Here is a 19,410-nt window from a genome sequence, read left to right on the forward strand (position 1 = left end):
CTGGCAGGAGAATATACTAGACAAATTGGCAAGTGTGTAAAGTGAATCACATGAGGAACTCCTGGTAGAAGACACCAAGCAAAGCCAAGACACTGAGAACATGTTACATTAAAGTGGAAAAGAAACCTGGCATGGGAGTACACCATACATCCTGTGAAGTTGATATTAACAGCCACATTGTTTAATATACCTATTTTTGTTGATCAAGAAAAATCCAAAAAAGACTCGGAGTTTGACAGACCCTTAGTTTTGGTTTATGTAGGGAAACTCCTCCTAGAATAGGGACAGCAAGGCCTTTTCCAACCCTCTTTTATTTTGAATAGGTTTATAGCCAAAGCTATGGGCTCTGTGTCTCATGCCTGGTTCCTCACATAGTGTAAAGGGTTCTGACTTGGCTGTCCCTTTTTAGGGCTTGATGGAAGCTTTGAGCAATATAGTTTGATAAGATATTCTGTTGAATACCTGGTGGCTTTGTCCCATGTATCATACTATCAAGTACAATGGTGTGAATTCCTGCTGTGCAGTAACTCACCTTTTCTTACCTGCTCAATGATATCTAAAAACTTCCTTATTCGTATTGGAATAATAAAACCAATCGAAAATGAAAAACTATGGCATCAGCAATAGCTGTGCATGTACTTTTGCTTAGCCTTGAGATTTTAGCAGGTTGGAGCAGGGGCAATTAGCTTTCAGCTGAAGGGGCATGCCTTTGTGCATTTAGCACCCAGGCTCAAACAAGTAAACTGGAATTTCTTCCAATTTTATGAAAACAATACTTAGGCAGTCATTTAGCACGTATTGGTGTATGCACTTTTAAAGGGTTCTTTCAGTCCTACAAAGCTACTGCTTTGATTCTGGCTAGTGCAATATGGGCTTTTCAAAATCACAATGATTAGCTTTTGAAGCTACCGCACACATAAATACAACGTTATTGTGTTTGAAAACGCTGCGGTTTTTCTTTCCAAGTTTCTCAGGCTCTTCCGGCTCGGAGGAGCCTGAGAAACTTGGAAAGAAAAACCGCAGCTTTTTCAAACACAACCGCGTTGTTTCTGCCTAAAGCTGCTTTCCCATTTGGGGCTTTCGGGCTCCCCGTGGAGATACTCAAATGGGAAAACAGCTTTAGGCAGAAACACTGCGGCATGGAAACACAAACAGGTTGTGTTTCTGCTGCTTTGGCTATCACTTTGGGTCTCCGGTGCACCGGAGGCCCAAAGTGATGGCCACGGCAGCAGAAACACAACGCAGCTGTGTGCTGCAGTGTTTCTTTCCAAGTTTCTCAGGCTCCTCCGAGCCGGAGGGGCCTGAGAAACTTGGAAAGAAAAACCACAGCGATTTCAAACACAATAACGTCGTATTTATGTTTGCGGTAGCTTCAAAAGCTACCGCAAACATAAATACGTTTTTAAAGCTGCGCTTTATTTCTACGTTTTCCGGGCTCCTCCATCCCGGAAAACTTAGAGAACAAAAACGCAGCGAGTGTTTATTTTTATTTAAAAAAAAAATAGCACTTACCGAGATGCAGCTGCAGCTTTTCTGCTTGTAGTCTCCGGTCTCCGTCCTCCGAGTCCCGGCACCAATGAAGGAAAAGCCACCCAGTGGTAGCTTTTGTTTACTACAGCTGGCTGGCTTTTCCTTCCTTAGTTCCACAAAAGCCAAAGCAAGCACAGCGGCGGGCATCCATTTCACAAAATGGATGCCCCATGTGCTTCCCATTTGAGCTTCATTTTCTCAAAATTTTACATAGGACTTAAAAAAAATAGATGGCCACTTTTTTTTTTTTTTAATTTATTTTTTTCTTTTTTGCCCATAAACATTTTGGGCGAACCATTCCTTTAACTAGTGACATCAATATGAATAGTACAAAGGATGCAATTAAGTTACACTGCACCTGTGTCTAAAGACTTATTTTTATTGGGTCAGAATATGCTGTACGGTTGTTTCTAGTGATTTATGTAGCATTTGATATCTTTCCTTCAGTTGATCAGTATGGGAAGTGAAAATGAAATGCATCGATGTACACCTTACGAGTTCACCCAAAACCAGGAATGGTATTCTCAAGTGGAATGTTGCAGCTGAGTGCACCTGCTACTTCTTTTAAGTGGCCATGGTACCTTAATGATCTTGGTCTGAGGGCTTTTCAGTGGATAAAGGTTTTTGCTCTGGTTTTCTGCAGCAGTTGCCAAGGCAGGTAATAACTTTCTTTTGAGTGCTGTCTGTGTTTTTTTTAATTTTTTTAGGCCTTTTATCGAAGCCAGAGCTGCTGTTCACGGCATGGATATGTACCAAGAAATTGGGTTCCAAAAGGACAGCCAGGGAGAGTACAAATCTCCCCCCTGCATTCACATGGATTGCTATCGGTAAGATTTTTGCTTACGCTATGCAGGCATGCAGTCTTACTACAATAGTTGGTAGAGGGTTAATGGCTGGAAACTAGGTGATGGTAACCTGGGGCAGGGAGTGGGAACGCTTCTTTTGACACCAAGCATTGACTCTGTTCTCAGTTCTGTCCAGCAGAACAACCTCTCGCAGAGCGAGAGTTTGAGCAGCGCCAGTTTGGTTTGAGAAGGAAGGAAGGAAGGGAGTAGGGACTGAATGAGTTTGCTTGGCGTGTGATTGTTAACATCCACAGAGGCAGTTGTATAGCACAGTTAACACCATACACTCGCTCAACTCTTTGACATGTAGGCATTTGGAAGTTGGTTCCCAGTTTCATTGTTTGCATGGTAGTTGTGTGTGAGGGTCTGTGGCAGGTATTTTTGTTTAGGGTATTACCGAAAAAAGGTGCAATGAAGATCCTATGTTTTCAACTGGTCTCGTTTATTTTTAGGTGGGTGAAAAGGGACAGCTATCTTCCTGTTGGGAGTCAAAACTTGAAAGCTGCAGCTAAAGCGAAGCTGGGCTATGACCCGGTTGAACTGGACCCTGAAGAAATGTGTCGCATGGCTACAGAAGAGCCCCAGGTACACTATGGTCAAGGGGAGAGTATATGGGAGGGGTGTTAGAGGCATTATGAAGCATGCAGGGCTACTAGAATTTTGTCTTTGTACTGTCTTACACATGCATTATTTTTTCAGATACTGGCTACATATTCTGTGTCCGATGCGGTTGCCACATATTACATGTACATGAAGTATGTCCACCCCTTCATCTTTGCCCTTTGCACCATCATCCCTATGGAGCCTGATGAGGTACTTAACTTGTGATTGACAACTTTTTAAAATATGAATCTTTATTGGTTTTTAAATGGAAAATGTACAAAAACAACCATCAAGATTGTCGAAAAATAACATGGCTGCCTAGTCTTACAATTGTACAAAATTAGTTGGTTTCTATAAAATCATAAGCAAATTATATAGCAAACCTCTTCACACCATAGTCTTCTGACTTGGCTTGTGATACCTGCTACACAATGGATGGGTGTCCAGTCAGTGTTAAAATGTTTATTTTTAGTGTCATAAAGTTGAAATAGAGTTTTTGCTTCAGCTTTCAGTTCTCCCATTGATCATGTCAGTTTTGTGTGTGTTTATTGGATAAACTGTATTTTTTGCTAAAATGTGATGGCATCAGAGTGGTAGGTCATAGAAGCTCTATATTGTCACTAAGTTTTTGGTTGTAAATCTACCAGTTCTTGTCTTTTGGTTGATAAGGATAACGGAGTGTGCATTTATAGGATCTATCTAGTGTTTGATTTGAGAGAGATTGTCTGTACTTTTGAGTCCCAATGTTTGTGGTGGAATGGAGTGAAAAGGGTAAGAGTTTAATTGTTATTAAAAACACAGGGTAGATCCAGGCTTTGTGCTGCTCCATTGGGTCATCCCCAAGCACCCCCTTCAATTCGGTGGCACCCTCCTCAGGGACTTGGTGTCCTGCACTTATTTCTTGGCCTCCACTTCGTCTTTTTTGCTAGTCGGGATGCTGTCACTCGTTTGGCACTATTCGACCCCAAGGTACTGTCACTTCCCCCTTCTGGTGTTCTGTCAGCACATTCTCCCTGCATCCAAGTCTGCAGTCTCCTAAAGGGCCCCGGTTTTAAGAAGGCCTCCCTGGGTATGCTTCCTTTCACCTGCCCTCTTCCCTCTCCTCATTCTCTGCTCTTTTCACCTTTTCCTACCCTCTTTTAATGTTAACCTATGCCTACTCCCCACTCTCTTGCTGCCGCTTTCTTTTTTCTTTGTGCTTTCACTTCTGTCCACCTCTATCTTTATCTCTGCTCCTGAACTGCACCCTGACTCCTATCACTCTTGCTTCCCCTTTACGCTGCTTCCCTTTTTTTTCTTAGCAGGGAAGGGTCCAGTTTGCACGATTGGCCTAGTGTGATACGCTGTGTTTGTGGTTTGTGTGTGTCTTGTGAGCGAGTACGACCTGCCTGAACTACAGATTGCGTAGATGACTGTTTTTTGCTTTTCAGAAAACAAGGGCACGGATGTCTATCTAGTAATTAGTTTTTTCCTAAATACATTAAATGGGAAAGCATTGTACACTTGGAACGCAAGAATCTACTCACTCTGTAGATTATAAAACTGGCTGTTATATGGCCATTTATTAACTCAAATACACGTTGGAGAATGAAATGCAGAATTGGGGGAAAAAAGTTACAAATGCAGAATTAGGAAAGAAGTTACATCACCGTTGGCATAGTTGTGCACCACTTCATCTCTGCCAAGAACTTCACTGGACAGCTTCGCAGACAAGGTTGACACAGAGTAATCCACAAAAACTGGACCGGACAAGATGCATCCACCTTCTCCAGCCCAGCAGAAGCTTGTCTCTCTCCCCCAGCCTAATCCGGTGCCCCCTAGTTTGAGAGTACTTTTCCAGAAGGTTTATTTGCTGACAGCACTCCGGCTGGTATGCATGCGAAATACTGTAACGAGTAAACCCATTCTGTTTCTCATGGAGCTTTCGGTTCTTGCAACAACAATCCTTGAACACGGCTTGTTTTTCTAGTGAATGTAGACAGTATTCAGAACTCACATTGAAATGAAGCCTTCACTAAGGCTTGGAGTAAAATGTCCACTATACCCAGATTGCATTTCAAATAGCAAAGATATTAACTTTTTTAATAGCACTAAATTCCACCCATGGACGTTTGACTACTATAACTCAATGGCACTAAAGTTGGCTTCTGAAACGGACAAAGTATTATAGCCAGGCTAGAAATGCATTGAAAAAAACAAGAAAAAAGAAATAAAATCATCAACATTATAAAAATGCAAGCAAAAGCTCAACGTAGGGTTTCACCACTATTTGGAATCCATGAAAACGACCAATCGCACCAATTCCCAGTATGAAAAGATGTCACCGGCTTTGCCAAATTCTTCAATTTTTGGATGGTGTTTTGCACAGATTGGGAATGGTCACTCAAATTGAAACTGCACATTCCTTCAAATGCATTACACCCTAAATTATGTTTTAATAATAGATCATCAATAGCAGCTCTATTCTGCAAAACCGCTTTCTTATCACTTTGCTATCTAAAAGCAATTCTTCAGCTTGAGAGGTATGATTTTAACCCCTTCACTACTAAACATGCTAACTTAATCAAAGATGTATAGCCCCCCAGCAGCTAATCCCACCAGGATGTCCGATTTAGGTAACCAATGCACGTTTAAATCACAATCTGGGGTTAGCCCTATAGATTCATAAATTGATCTTTTAACTCTAGGAAATGCAGGCTGCAAAAGAAAACCATGTTAAGGCTAGTCATGTTACTACACATGCTTCTCCAGAGATGTTGGAATGACTATAAGTAAACGTATACCCACATGAAAATAACTATCCTACTGGAAGTTTGGCATGGTTCAAATGACAAGCAGCTACAATTGTATGGTTACAGGTCACAGTGTTGGCAACGTTGGTGTGCTTACCTTGCACTTGGCACCAGCTGGTTGTTTAAAAAAAAAGTTTTCATTTTTTATTTATCTTATTTATTCTATTATCCCATGTACCGCACTTTACCCTTATCCTCTTCCCATGCACTTGCACGATCTGAATGACACCTGGCCTAGTAAGATCGCTGTCCGTCTTCCCTCTGTTCCCCCTCCTTTGCCTCGTCGCGCCTTTAAACACTTGGGTATAGGTGCATTATAAATGCCATATCATGTGCTTGGTGCACGTGAGCACAGTTGTTCTTCAAACACACTCCGGTTTATTTTTTTAGTTATACTCAATTGCTGACACTTGCCGACCTCTTCTGACTGACAAGTCAGGTTAAAACAGATATCTCCTTTAGTAGTATTATATGTGAAGACTTTTGTTAAATTTTTCATTGGTCTCCCGACAGAACTTAAAATATTCATAAACCGAAAACAATAGACTAAAATAATCATCCTCCACTGAAGGGTCGTTGTGCCTAACGCTGAAAATCTGTTTAAAAGTTGAAGCAGGTGTTTGCACCGTTAACAGACGGGTTGTCCGTAGATCATTTACATTATGTGTATTTTATTAGCAAAAATAGGATAGGTTTAGAATTTCTGGAGCCAAGTAGATCCATATGTTTTCCGTTTGGGCAGCTTGTATTTGGTTTATCCTCAATGCTTTGCGAAGCCGTTTCTTGGTTCCTGTATGTCTGCATTGGCATCAAGTGACCCATGAATCTCATTCTCCAACCTCGTCAATTTCAAATTGGTTGTTTGCCCAAATGTGGCATTTTGGATTTGCTTCTGCTGTGTGTCGTTTAAGTCTACCAAATAGAGACCATTCAGAATTGCACGTACACCAACCAGGCACAGAATCTGTAAAGAAAACCAGACAAAGCATATCCGTTTTGTTAATCACTCTTTTAAATAACATCTGTCAGCAGGTACATAGTCCTATTTTTCATTGCCAGGCTCCATGACTAAAACAATTTGGTCTCTGCCTGACGCTATGACATCTGTGGGTACAAGTGGGCCACTAGGCTTTTCTACCCACACCTTTGCACCTGGTACCATGTGGGCTGATGAACCAAAACCACGGTTTCCCTGGGTAGTTAACAGTATAGGGGGCTCTCACTATCTGATCATGGACAGTTTAACCGGTATGACAATCAATTGTGTCTCCTACATGGATAGGCAATATCTGATCTCCGCTGTTCTTTAAAATGACTTTGATTCTTTCTTGATAGTCGGCATCTATCACTCCTCCCAGTACTTGGATGCCCTTTAATGCTAATCAAGATATAGGGTAATCAAGCCAATATGTTCTGAGGGAATTTGTACTCCAATCCTATTGACTATTATACCTCTGGGTTCTAATCTGATTTCTTTGAGAATGCAAGTCTTCACCTGCTGGTTCTGGAGTTGTGCAGTATGGAGCTAGGGCACCTGGCATGACTACCCAGTACACTAGGGTTTCGAGGGGATTGGGCCCTCCGACGTATTCCATATCTATGACAGGTAATCACCACAGCTGTGCTGCTTTGGAAAATTTTTGGCTCCTGTGTCGATGACGTCGATACGCCGTCCTCGAGGGCCTCCGTCGAGCCGATGTCACCGGATGTTATAAGTAGGACGCATGACGCCCGCAGCCTCAGTTCCGTTTTTTCTGTGAACGTGTTTACTGCGGAGATCTCGGCGCACCTCTGTTCTTCTGAGTTCAATTCTTTCGGTTCTTCGAACCTGTTTGTTTGTGAAGTTTTCCATGATGTCTTCGTCTTCTTAAAACCTGGCCGCGGGGTAGAAGTGTCGGGACTGTGGTTCCAAGATGTTGCTGACGGACCCGCACGATTCCTGCCTCTGGTGCCTCGGTGAGGACCACGCCACAGACGATTGTGACAAGTGCCAGTAGTTAACATAAAAGGCCTTGCAGGAGCGTAAGAAGAAGCTTTCTGTCGGGAAGGTGTCCAAGCCCCGGAAGTCGAAATCCACTGGGCTTTCGACTGACAATTCGAGGGGCGACTTTGCATCGTCGGCGTAAGTCCAGGGGAGTCTCGGTCCCAGAGTGGGCCCTTTCCTCACGGAAGCGCCATCACCGGTCGCCTTCCTCGTCCGATGACTCCACCCGTCGACGGGTTGCTTGTCCCAACAAGCATTTCACTCCTGCGGAATGGGATTCATTTCGAAAGGAGGTGATGGCGATTTTTCAGTCGCAGGGCTCCGGTCCGTCGGTCCCGGTCGGACGAGGTGCATCGCTCTAGCCATGCCCGCTCCAGGTCCCGGTCCTCGACGCCCTCGAGACCGACGGAGCCTGTGAGGTCTTCGAAGAAGACATTGACGCCTTTGGCGCAGAGGCCGTCGAAGGACTCTCTCGAGGCTCTGCCTCCGAGGAACCCATTGGCGCCCAGGCTGTCGAAGGACACGCTCGGGGCTCCGCCCTCGAGGCCTGTGTCGATGGTTTCCGGACCACGCTCGACACCGATTCTGTCAACGCCTTTTGATGAGGCTTTATCGTAGGTGCCCCTGAGACCGGTGGAAACTCTGAGAAAGGCCCTGCAGAAGTCAGTAAGGCCTGTATTTGAGCCTTTTTCTGTGCCCTCATCCAGGGATTTGTTCCAGCCTCTGGATTACATCTGAGGTGGATGAAGGGAATGATGAAGGTATGGTTCCTGATGAGGTTCCTGACTAACTCATGCGTGGTCATAGCCAGCTGAAAGACCTGTGTCAGTCTTTGCACGACGTCGGTGGTCTGGACACCTCTCTGGAGGTTGAGTTCGGTAGGCCTGAGTCTGGCACGTACGGCGAGTCCTCGTACTGGCGCCTTATGTCGAGGGTGACGGAATACTTGGGGTGGTCTGCGCCACCAGTGGATTTTCTGCAGGATGACCCGACGGATATCCTTGTCCAAGGTCCACCAACTGACCAAGTACTGCCATTCCATATGGCCTTGCAAAGAAGGGTGGCAGCGGCTTGGACTGCTTCGGAGAGTCTCCCGGCAGTGAGCAAGTCTTTGCCGAAAAAATACCATACAGCCAGTAGCGACTCCAGCTACTTGACTACGCACCCCACTCTGGAGAGTTTGGTGGTGCAAGCGGCTACGGCCCCGGCAAAACAGGTGTCGTACCCTACCATCCCTCATGATAGGGACGACAAACGTTTTGATGGCTGGGCAAAGAAAGTGTTTTCTTCAGTTCAGGGGGTATGGCTTTACAGGCAGCCAACTCTGTGTGTGCCTTAGCACGTTTCACTCCTACTCTGTGGAATTGTCTTTGGCGGCTGAACATATTCCCGAAGGGGAGGAACGGGATGGTTTTCTTGCTCTTGTTCAGGATGGCAAGGATGCCATGTGTGAATCCGTTCAGTCGGGTCTGGACATGGCAGATTGCGTCAGCCGGTCCATGGTGGTGAGCACCGAAATGCGCAGATTTGTGTGGTTGCGGAAGGCGGGGTTTGCTCCTGATGTACAAGCCCGGCTTCTCAACATGCCCTTTTTGGCAGCAAGGCAAGGGTTGCAGACCTCCAAAGCTGCAGCGAAGTCGTTGAGCGCTGCAGTTCGCCAACCTCTGCTTTTTCGTCCTAGGGGACAGCAGTGGAGGGGAGGTTCCTTTCAATATTACTAATCTTTTGGTAGATCGAGAGGAGCTGCAAGTCAAAAGGGCCACCGTAGGAGTAACAGAGGTGGAAAACAAGGTACTCGAGGTGCCACGGCCGCTTGGGCAGTTGCCTCTTTACCCTCAGGCAATGCCGCAGCCGCCTCAGCTCCGTCATGAGGCCATGTCCCATGGTTCGCCGGTTGGGGGAAGGCTGGCGCAGCATCTTGTAGAATGGCATGCCATTACTTCAGATGTTTGGGTTCTGGAGATCATAGCCCATGGCTACTGTCTTCCTTTCCGGCAGAGGCCTCGCGACAATCCACAAGGGAATCTCTTTGAAGAGTCCGGATCTGCTCCTTGCGCAGGAAATATTATCCCTGCTGGAGAAAGGCGCCATAGAACTGATGCCTGTAGCAGAGAGGAAAAAGGGATGGTATTCCCCTTATTTTTTTATTTCAAAGAAAGGCGGAGGGTTGAGACCCATCATGGACTTACGTGGTTTGAAAAAGCTCCTCAGGAAGGACAAGTTCAAGATGGTTTCTCTCTCTCAAGTCCTCCAGGCCCTTCAACTTCAGGACTGGTTGGTGTCTCTCGACCTCAAGGACGCTTAATTTCATGTGCCGATCCATCCCAAGCACAAGAAGTACCTGAGGTTCGCGGTTGGCGACTCGCACTTTTCAGTTTCGGATCCTGCCGTTCGGATTGACCTCAGCCCCAACGGTTTTCACCAAGCTCATGGTGGTAGTTGCAGCGTATCTCAGGAAAGGAGGGATTCACGTCTACCCCTACCTGGATGATTGGTTGATCAGGGCGCGCTCTCCCCCCGAGCAAGTCCTCGATCATCTGTCAGTCACTTGCCACTCCCTTCACAAACTGGGCTTCTCCCTCAACTTAAAGAAGTCCCACTTGACGCCAACTCAGCGGCTCCAGTACATCGGAGCAGTGCTCAACACATCCCTGGGGCAGCGTTTCCCTCCCCAGGTGAGGGCTCATCACATTCAGCAGATGGTGCACAAGTTTAAACATGCCCAGATTCTCCCGGCGTTCGAGTTCTTGAGGTTGCTCGGCCTCATGGCATCCTGCATTCTTCTGGTGCCAGAGGCCCGGTTGGGTATGAGATCTCTGCAATGGGCTCTCAAGATGCAGTGGTTGCAGTCCTCCGGCAGGATGTCGGACCCTGTTCAGGTGCCCCCCTCGGTTGCCCTGGACCTTCTGTGGTGGGCCGGCGAAGGCAATCTGATGAGGGGGGGGGCTCCATTTTGGCTGCCCTTGTGGGAGGGGATGATCGTGACGGACGCATCCCTCACGGGATGGGGAGCTCATGCCAACGAGTTGACAGTCGGCGGTCGTTGGCCTCCGTCGGAGTCCAGACTCCATATCAATCTGTTGGAGCTGAAGGCCGTCAGGCTTGCCCTGAAGGCTTTTCTGCCGACTGTGCGAGGGAAGAATGTCCTGATTCTGACGGACAACACAGTGGCCATGCACTACCTCAACAAAAAGGGGGAGAGGGGACAGGGTCACTTCCTCTGTGCAGGGAGGCGATGCAGCACTGGTTCTGGGCCATCCAGCAGGAAATTTCGATCTCAGCATTTCATCTGGCTGGAGATGAAAACGAGGCGGTGGATGCTCTGAGCAGGCAGAGCGCGATCTCTCATGAGTGGGAGCTGGCTCAGGAGATTCTCCTGGAGATGTTCCCCCTTTGGGGGACCCCACAAGTGGATCTCTTCGCCTCCAGTGTCAACCGTAAGTGCGAAAGGTTCTGCTTGCGGGAATTCCCTCCAAGAGGAGCCTTGGGGGACGTGTTTGTGGTGGAGTGGTCCTTCCCACTGCTGTACATGTTTCCTCCAGTCACCGTCATCCCACAAGTGCTGCAGAGGTTACGGAGGTTCGGTTCCTGGACGATCCTCATTGCTCCGGCCTGGGGCCGGAAAACGTGGTACCCGGACCTTCTCGACTTATCCATCTGCCCTCTACGCCGTCTTCCCTACCGAGATGATCTGCTCTCACGGGAGGGGGGGGGGTCAGGTTCTCCATCCAGAGGTCAGATCCCTCAACCTTCACGCTTCGCTTCTGAAAGGTTGAGGTATAAGGATTGGGACCTCTCTGAAGACGTGATTTAGGTGTTGCTTTCGGCCAGACGGCCTGCAACGATCTTACTAGGCCCAGTGACATTGAGAATGCACAAGTGCATGGGTGAGGGAGGGAAAAAGTGCATGGAAAGGGGGAGAAGTGGAAAGTGCGGAGCAAAGGAGAAACGGATAAATAATAATAAATAAGTAATCAAGGCAACAAATGGTGTTAGTGCAGCCAGCCAGCAAGTGGCAAGTGCTGGGTTTAAGGCAGCAGACAGAGTAGGTCTGATAAGTGCAGGAAGAAAAGAACTCCAACACACCGCATAGCATGCACTGCAATCTGCCAATCTGTGACTAAACTTAATTTGGAAGAACTGCTACGCTTCTCCTTGCCGGCAAGCCGTGATTTTCAGGCTGCACACACGACTGGAAGTAGGCATTATTTCTTGGGAACTGCAGCTCCTAGCAGTACCGGTGTCGCTTTTCAAGAAATGTCAGGCTCTTCAGTGACTAGCCGGTCTACGCCGGACATCAGCGTTTGGCGTGAAACTCTGCTTAACACCAACTCTGTCCTCTAAACCCACCGGAAGGCAGATTAAGGTATGGGCTTTCTTATGCCCTGCAAGCTTTTCACCCAGGTGAAACGACTAGTTCATGTATCCCTAGTCGAGAAATACATAGAAACTAAACATTACTTACTTCAGTCCACCTCAACAACCAACTCACTGGACACTACACAATATGTTTGCCCCACTCCTATCATCCCAGAGGCTGAACACACCATATGTCCTATCAAACCCAAAGAGACTATCCTCACTACTCCTGAACAACCCACAACCCTTCCAGCCTGCGCCTACCAAATTAGGGAATGCTGAAATGGTGGATACTTTAACCAAACCTCTGGACATTAAGATAGGACTCCTAAACACCAGATCCATGAATAATCATGCCCAAGACATCCATGATTATATCACCTATGACAAACTAGACATATTATGTCTCGCAGAAACATGGTTACAAGAACCTATAGGTCCCACCATTGATGTTGCAGTCCCAGAAGGATACAATATTTACTTCAAAAATAGGGAGGTTGGCAAGGGTGGGGGGAGTGGCTATAATAGCCAAACAGGATTTGAACCTCTTTCCCTCACCTATACATTGTAATGGGTGTGAAATACTCATGCTAAAAATGACACCCACAATAAACAGCAGTATCAACCTTATAGCCATCTACAGCCCACCGTCACTGATATCTGACTTAAATGACAAGCTCTTAAACATCTTAAAGGGACCCAATACAGGACCAATACTACTAGGGGCCCTCAACAGGTGGAGAGGGAATCCCCAAGCCAAGGATGCTATATCCCTCGAAAGAACTCAATTCAATAGATTTTCACGTAATAAAAACAGAGCCCACCTCCAACAAAGGAATTGGGCTCGACTGCGCTATTTCCAACAATGTGAACATCACAATTCTCGGTACCTCCCCCTGCATTTGGTCCGACAATCATAAAATTGAGCTACAATTCACACCAAAAGAAAATGTCAAGAAATTGAACAACACCCCAAACACAACGCAAAGTAGAAACTTTAAAAAGATTCCACCAGCGCTTCTCACGCAATGTATAACCAACACCATGAACACATCGAGCGAAGAGGATCCCTGTGAGATATTAATAGCCATTTTTAATAATCACTTTACAAAAATCCTCGACCAGCATGTCCCTTTTAAACCAACTAGCTAGACCAAACAAAAACCACCAAAACTGGTTTAACGCAGAAACTAGTAGACTTAAAAAAGAAAAAAAGGAAATCGGAAAAGAAATGGCAAAAAGACCCTTCTACTAGTAATAAGGAAAATAGGAAAAATTTGGACCATATTTATAAAGAAAAGCTGACAATAAAAAATGACTATTACAATGAGCAGATTATTTCTGCCTCTAATTCTAATTCCATAGGTAAACTGTTCCAAATGTTAAAATCAGTTGATAAACAAGGAACTACCCCCACCCCCTCCCGTTGTAACCTTCACAAGGAGATTGCGAGACCGTACACACTGCATTCTCCAATAAAATCTTGAAGGCCAGGGAAAATATAAAATCTTGTTCGATAGTCAACCAATTCCTTCTCCAATTGGTTACTGTACCAGAGCCCGATCATTCGGAGATGGCGAAATTCCACTTCACCCCAATTCCAGTAGATGAGATGACTAAAATCTTATCTCCTAAATGCACTTCTTGCTCAGAAAACACATTACCTCCAAAGTTGATTCTTGACAATGCTGAGTTGTTTGCCCCTTTTGTCTGTAGAATGGTCAACTCTTCATTTAGAGACCGCCAAAGTGCCCACATCCATTAAAACCGTAACTGACACCCTTAAAAAACCTGGCCTAGATCAACGCGATCCAGTTAACCTTCGCCCCATCACGAACTGCAACATTTTGCTAAAGATCATGGATAAAGTTGCAACAGGCCAACTGCAAAAATACTTTGATGAAAACGTATTGCACACCCAACAATCCGGCTTCAGAGAAACCCACTGAAACGAATCAGCTGTATTAGGCCTTCGGACCAAAATGCTAGGGATAATGGACCAGGGTAGATCTGGATTGCTGATCCTACTGGACCTTTCGGCAGCTTTTGATCTGCTAGATCACCAGAAACTCAGAGGCCCTAGAATAAGGCAGGCAACTGCTCCCAGGAAGCCATTGAGTTGTAAGATCCAATGGGGTGATCACTCATCAGCCTCCCAGCCGGTAGACTGGAGTGCCTCAAGGAGCCAAGTTTTCACTTTTATTTAACATCTACATGCACTGTCTCTGCACCCTCCTTACCAACCTGGGAATATTCTTTACTAACTTTGCAGATAACACACAGTTGGTTATAGAATTAACTGGCTCTGACACCACTGATAACAAGCTCAACTCCAACTACAACTTCATTGAGGCATGGATGAAGACCAACTGGATGTGCCTCAATGAAGGGAAAACCGAGCTCATGGTCTTTGGTTCCACTCAAACCAGAGCCAACGTAATCCAGCCTATGCAGCATTTAAAATCAAAAGCACAGCTGTGAAGGTCTCAGACAAAGTAAAGACCCTTGGCGTATATCTACAGGCTTCACTGGGAGCAGATGCGCACGTTGCAAATCTCAAACCTGCCAATACCACCAAAAACTGCTGAGATGAATCAGACCCCACCTAAGCCAGCAAAACAGCTCCACCATTGTTAGAGCCATCATCCTATCTAGGCTAGATTAAGGGAACTCTCTTATGATGGGAAGGAAAAGTGAATCCACATAGGACGAGTGCTGCTAGTGCAAAGGATTGAGATGGAAACTGGAATGAGACCATGTATATACAAGGGCCATAATACATGAGTAGCAACCAAACAAGGGGTTGTAAATAGAGATTTTAATATGTTGTATCAGATCTGCCGACATGCGTTTCGACCCTTCCCGGGTCCTTCTCAAGGCAAAATGTGTAGAAATGAAGATGGCGAAAGTAGAGCTTCCAATAGTTGAGCACTGATTAATGTCTAAAGACACTGATGTATTGTCCGATTCATTAGACAGATAATGCGAACACGGACATGGGTCTCAACTAACGCTGTGGAATTGATCCCAGGATACAGGCATCCCATTGTGTGTATTATTTGGAAGTGTGATACACAAACATCCAGGAGAAGGTTCTCTGTTACAGCATTCTGTAACTGGCAATACGTCTGAGGGGCTACGCCCTAATACCAGCAATACGTCTGCACCTAAGCGCAGCTCTACCGACCCCCGGGTCGAGGGTGCCACACGGACCGGGCCGAGACTAGAGGAGCAGGGTAGGCCTTGTGATCCACACGCAAGAGTCTTAGACAAGGCCCGGGCCCAGCGGGCTGGGCAACATGTTGCAGGCACGTGTCGGGCAGCTCGACAAAATGGCCGCCACGCCAGAAAGGGACACCCTTCCGACGCTATTCCACAAATTCGGCAAAGAACGAGTGTCAAGGTGGGACTAGTGTCAACCAGTATGTGGCCTACAGTCTACCCTTCATTTGCAAAGGGCAACTTTCCAGTGCGTCCATATGGACAGGGTACGCAGTCGCTCCAGCAGCCCCCTGCTACCGTGTCGATACCCCCTGCCACCTCTTGGGCCAGTGAGGAGGTGCTCTTTGAGAAGTTTCTCGCCTCATGAGGTCTCCTCAGATGGGGGTTATCATCAAGGACGCAGTCGGGGAAGTCCTCCCCGCCATGCTAGAGGCACCACAGACACCTTCATCGGTCCCCCAGGCCCTGGTGCAGCCGTCTCCTCCGGCTCCACAGCCAATTCCGCAACCTCTGCCGCCTCCTCCGCCTCCGCTGCGGTCCCTGTACCCCAGCTTCCGGCGCAATCTACCCCTCCTCCTCCACTGGATTCTCCAGATCCACAGGATACAGACGAGGAGGAGGATCCGGACACGCCATCCTCAGCCAGGGCCATGAACATCTTGCTGGCCTGGTGGAGTAACTGGGCCACCCCCAACCTGAGGTCGAACAGTCGGCAGAGGGGTTTATGGCTGAAGTCCTCACAGGACACCCATCTGCCAACACAGGGATTCCACTGCAAACCAATGTAGTCTCCCTGGCCAAGAAGGGTTGGCTCAAGCCCCACTCGGTCCAGCCGGTCACTCGACGCCTGGACGCTAAGTGCAGGCAGATGGAGTGGGATACGCTCTCGACCCATCCTCAGCCACACTCCTCGGTGATTGCTGCAGCATCACTATACTCCAAACCTCAGTTGTCCTCAGCCTCCCCTTCAGCGGCGTTGCTAGGCAAGGAGGAGATGATCTTGGAGGCGTACAGCAAGATCTACTCCAACGCTTCCTTGCACATGCGTCGGACCAACGCAGATGCCATGCTGGCTGCCGCCAACCAATGGTTATGGCAGAAAATTGCGGACTTCCTCCCGGAACTCCCCACCCAGTGCCAATCACGCTTTAAGGCGGGGCTAGCGGAAGCCAAGCTCGTGGCGCATGACCTCATGGAATCCACAGTGGCTCACATCGATACCTCAGGCCATGCCATCTGCATTGCCACGGACATGAGGAGAACAGCCTGGCTCCAGGCAAAAATTCAACCCAGATGTCCAGGAGCGCATTCTAGATCTACCGTTTGAGGGGGTCGGGGGGGCTCTTCCACTCCTCTCAGGGTGAAGAGCTGGACAAAAAGAATGTCTCACAAACGGTAAATACTTTATCTATTCTTACAAAGACCGCACCCTAATTGTACACCCAATCTCAGCAGCGCTCGGAAAAGGCTTGTACATATGGAGGATTCCACAGCTTCCAGGAACGCAGATCCAGGCAGCCGAACCGCTCGCCATCTCAGAACCTGTGCAAACAACAAAAAAGGGGGGTGAGGGCTTTTTCCAGTCCCCCTCCTCCGCGTCTGCCTCTGAGGGAAAGAAGGCATGACACGCCCTTTCTGGGTCCACGTGTCTCCGGTGGGGGGCAGGCTTGTTCTCCATGCACAATTCTGGCGCCAGAATTTTGCGGACCCCTCGATCCTCTGCGTAGTATCCACAGGGTACCGCCTTCCTATCCCAGCCTCGACTCCCTCCCTCCCCTCCACTCCCACAGGTTGGGACAGCAACTATTTTGGCAGAGATCCGGTCGCTCGTAGAGAGCCATGCAGTGGAGGAAGCCCCAGCCTCGCAGTGAGGCTTTGACTTCTACTCCAGGATTTTCGCCATTCAGAAGAGCCAGGCAGGCCTGAGAGTTGTGCTGGACCTTTCCACCCTCAACCTCCCCCAACCCCTGCACAAATTCAAGATGGTTATGCCAGTTTTTATAGCAGAGACATTGAACAAGGAAGACTGGTTGTGCTCCCTGGACCTGATGGACGCGTACCTACACGTCCCGATTTGGCAGCCCCATCGTTCTTTCCTACGGTTCAGGATCATGTGCTACCATTTCCAATACAAAGTCCTTCCATTTGGCCTCAACTCGTCCCCCATGGTCTTTACCAGACTCATGAACGCTGTGGCAGCCCTCCTCAGAGCGCAGGCCCTCCACATCTACCCATAGCTCGACGACTGGCTCGTCAGGGCTACATCTCCGGAAGCGGTTTGCCACTCTTCCCATGCCTTATGAACACACTGCATGATCTGGGCTTCTCGCTCAACCTCAACAAATCATAGCTGCAGCCTACACAGACTCTGACATTCCTGGGACTCATTTCGGACACGTGCTCTGAGAGGGTTTTCCCGTCGGAGGACAAAATCGCGGCCATCAAGAGGGCCAACACCCACTTCCTCAGCAGAGAGGTGACCTCGGCATGGTGGTACCAACATCTCATGGGTCTATTGGCGGCGGTCCTGTTAGCCGTGCCACACACGAGACTAAGGATGAGAAGGATTCAGCTGCACTTCGCGGCCTCATGAAATTGGGAGCGGGGCTCGCAATCCGAGATCAACATTCCTCCATCTCTCCTCCCGGACCTAACCTGGTGGTCCATGGACTGCAACCTACAGACGGGCAAGCCCTTTCGGCTGCCCTCTCCGCAGGCCTCCATCACCACAGACTCCTCTCTCGAGGGCTGGGGAGCCACCCTGGACGATCTCTCGGTCCACGGCACCTGGACTCGACAGGAGCAGGAATACCACATCAATTGGTTGGAGTTGCTAGCCATCTGGCTAGCGCTCAGAGCCTTCCTACCACTTCTCAAGGGCAAGGCTGTCCTCATCCACACAGACAACTCGACCAGCATGTACGTCAACAAGCAGGGAGGCACCAGGTCCCCTTCTCTGTGCAGACTGGCGATCAGCATGTGGGAATGGGCCCTGGAAAACGTCATTTACCTCTCGGCAGTCCACCTCCTGGGGGAATCCAACCTGGAGGCGGACAGGCTCAGCAGGCTGGGAGCTGGCAATTACGAGTGCCAGCTAAACAAACCAGTTATTCAGGAGATCCTCAACATGTGGGGTCACCCCCAAGTGGATCTTTGCCACCTGGCACAACAAGAAGTGGCCCCAGTTTGCAAATTGACAAGGGGGGTCCTGGGAGTCTCTCTGCCAGACATTAGTCCTGGTTACGAGAGACTTACCCAGACTCTTTAGCTCACTATCTTTCACAGAGAAAAAATATCCCAAACATATCAGTCTTTGTCCTGCCCTGGGGCAGTCCAGCACCGAAATGCTAGGCAATTCTCCTCTGAACAAGAGTACCAACATCCTGGCAGGGCCAGGGCCCCGGCACTCTGGGCGACGCATTTCACCTCCAGTGGACCGGCATGAAGGCCTGCGCCTTTCCTCCCACTCCCCTGATCCACAGGGTAATCGGAAAGATCATGGAGTCTCACCAGTCGGTGATGAGGAGTCCCTCATCATTCTGATTGCTCCATGGTGGCTGGCCAGGCCATGGTTTTCGGAGCTTCTCAGCCTCTCAGAGGTTTGTTTATTGATTTTGTATGGCACGCTAAATCCAAAGGTAACAGGGCGCTACGTAGAACAGGAAAACAAGATTGCTTAAAAACTTAGTTGCATGCATGAAAAAGAAAACCGTTCAGAGATAAACATATGTATAGTCGGGTTACTAGGTAGGGATAGTACTTGATTAGTCGAGGGGGTCATTGGACTGTAGCCCTGTGAGAATATTCCGTCTGAAGCTATAGTACGACTGGTCTGTTCTGATGTCAAGTGGGAGAGCATTCCAGTATTGGGCTGCCTTAACTGGGAAGCTGCTGCTGCCGCCTGTTTTTATTTTTTATTTATTTTTTGTCTAAATTTGGGTATCTGAAGGTAGTAGGAGTTTGCGGTTCTGGTGGGGCGGGTGGAAGTTTTTCTTAAAATTCTGGCTGCCAGGTATGGGGGGGTGCATTATTGAGACATTTGAAGGTGAGTGATGCTGTCTTAAGTGCGATTCTG

The 19,410-nt window shown here is 47.9% G+C and overlaps 1 protein-coding gene across 2 annotated transcripts in view; it reads left to right on the forward strand.

Annotated features, from left to right (window-relative positions):
• The window catches only part of POLE (DNA polymerase epsilon, catalytic subunit), an 867,587-nt gene that overhangs the window by 199,883 nt on the left and 648,294 nt on the right, over nucleotides 1–19,410 (forward strand). For both annotated transcript variants that reach the window (XM_069619327.1, XM_069619326.1), the window contains exons 12-14: nucleotides 2,238–2,357; nucleotides 2,828–2,960; nucleotides 3,075–3,188. In XM_069619327.1, coding sequence (XP_069475428.1) covers nucleotides 2,238–2,357; nucleotides 2,828–2,960; nucleotides 3,075–3,188 — 367 coding nt within the window. The remainder of the gene's footprint in view (nucleotides 1–2,237; nucleotides 2,358–2,827; nucleotides 2,961–3,074; nucleotides 3,189–19,410) is intronic.

This window comes from Ambystoma mexicanum, chromosome 10, assembly GCF_040938575.1.
Source record: "Ambystoma mexicanum isolate Mex_15411 chromosome 10, UKY_AmexF1_1, whole genome shotgun sequence".
Classification (NCBI taxonomy): Eukaryota; Metazoa; Chordata; class Amphibia; order Caudata; family Ambystomatidae; genus Ambystoma; species Ambystoma mexicanum.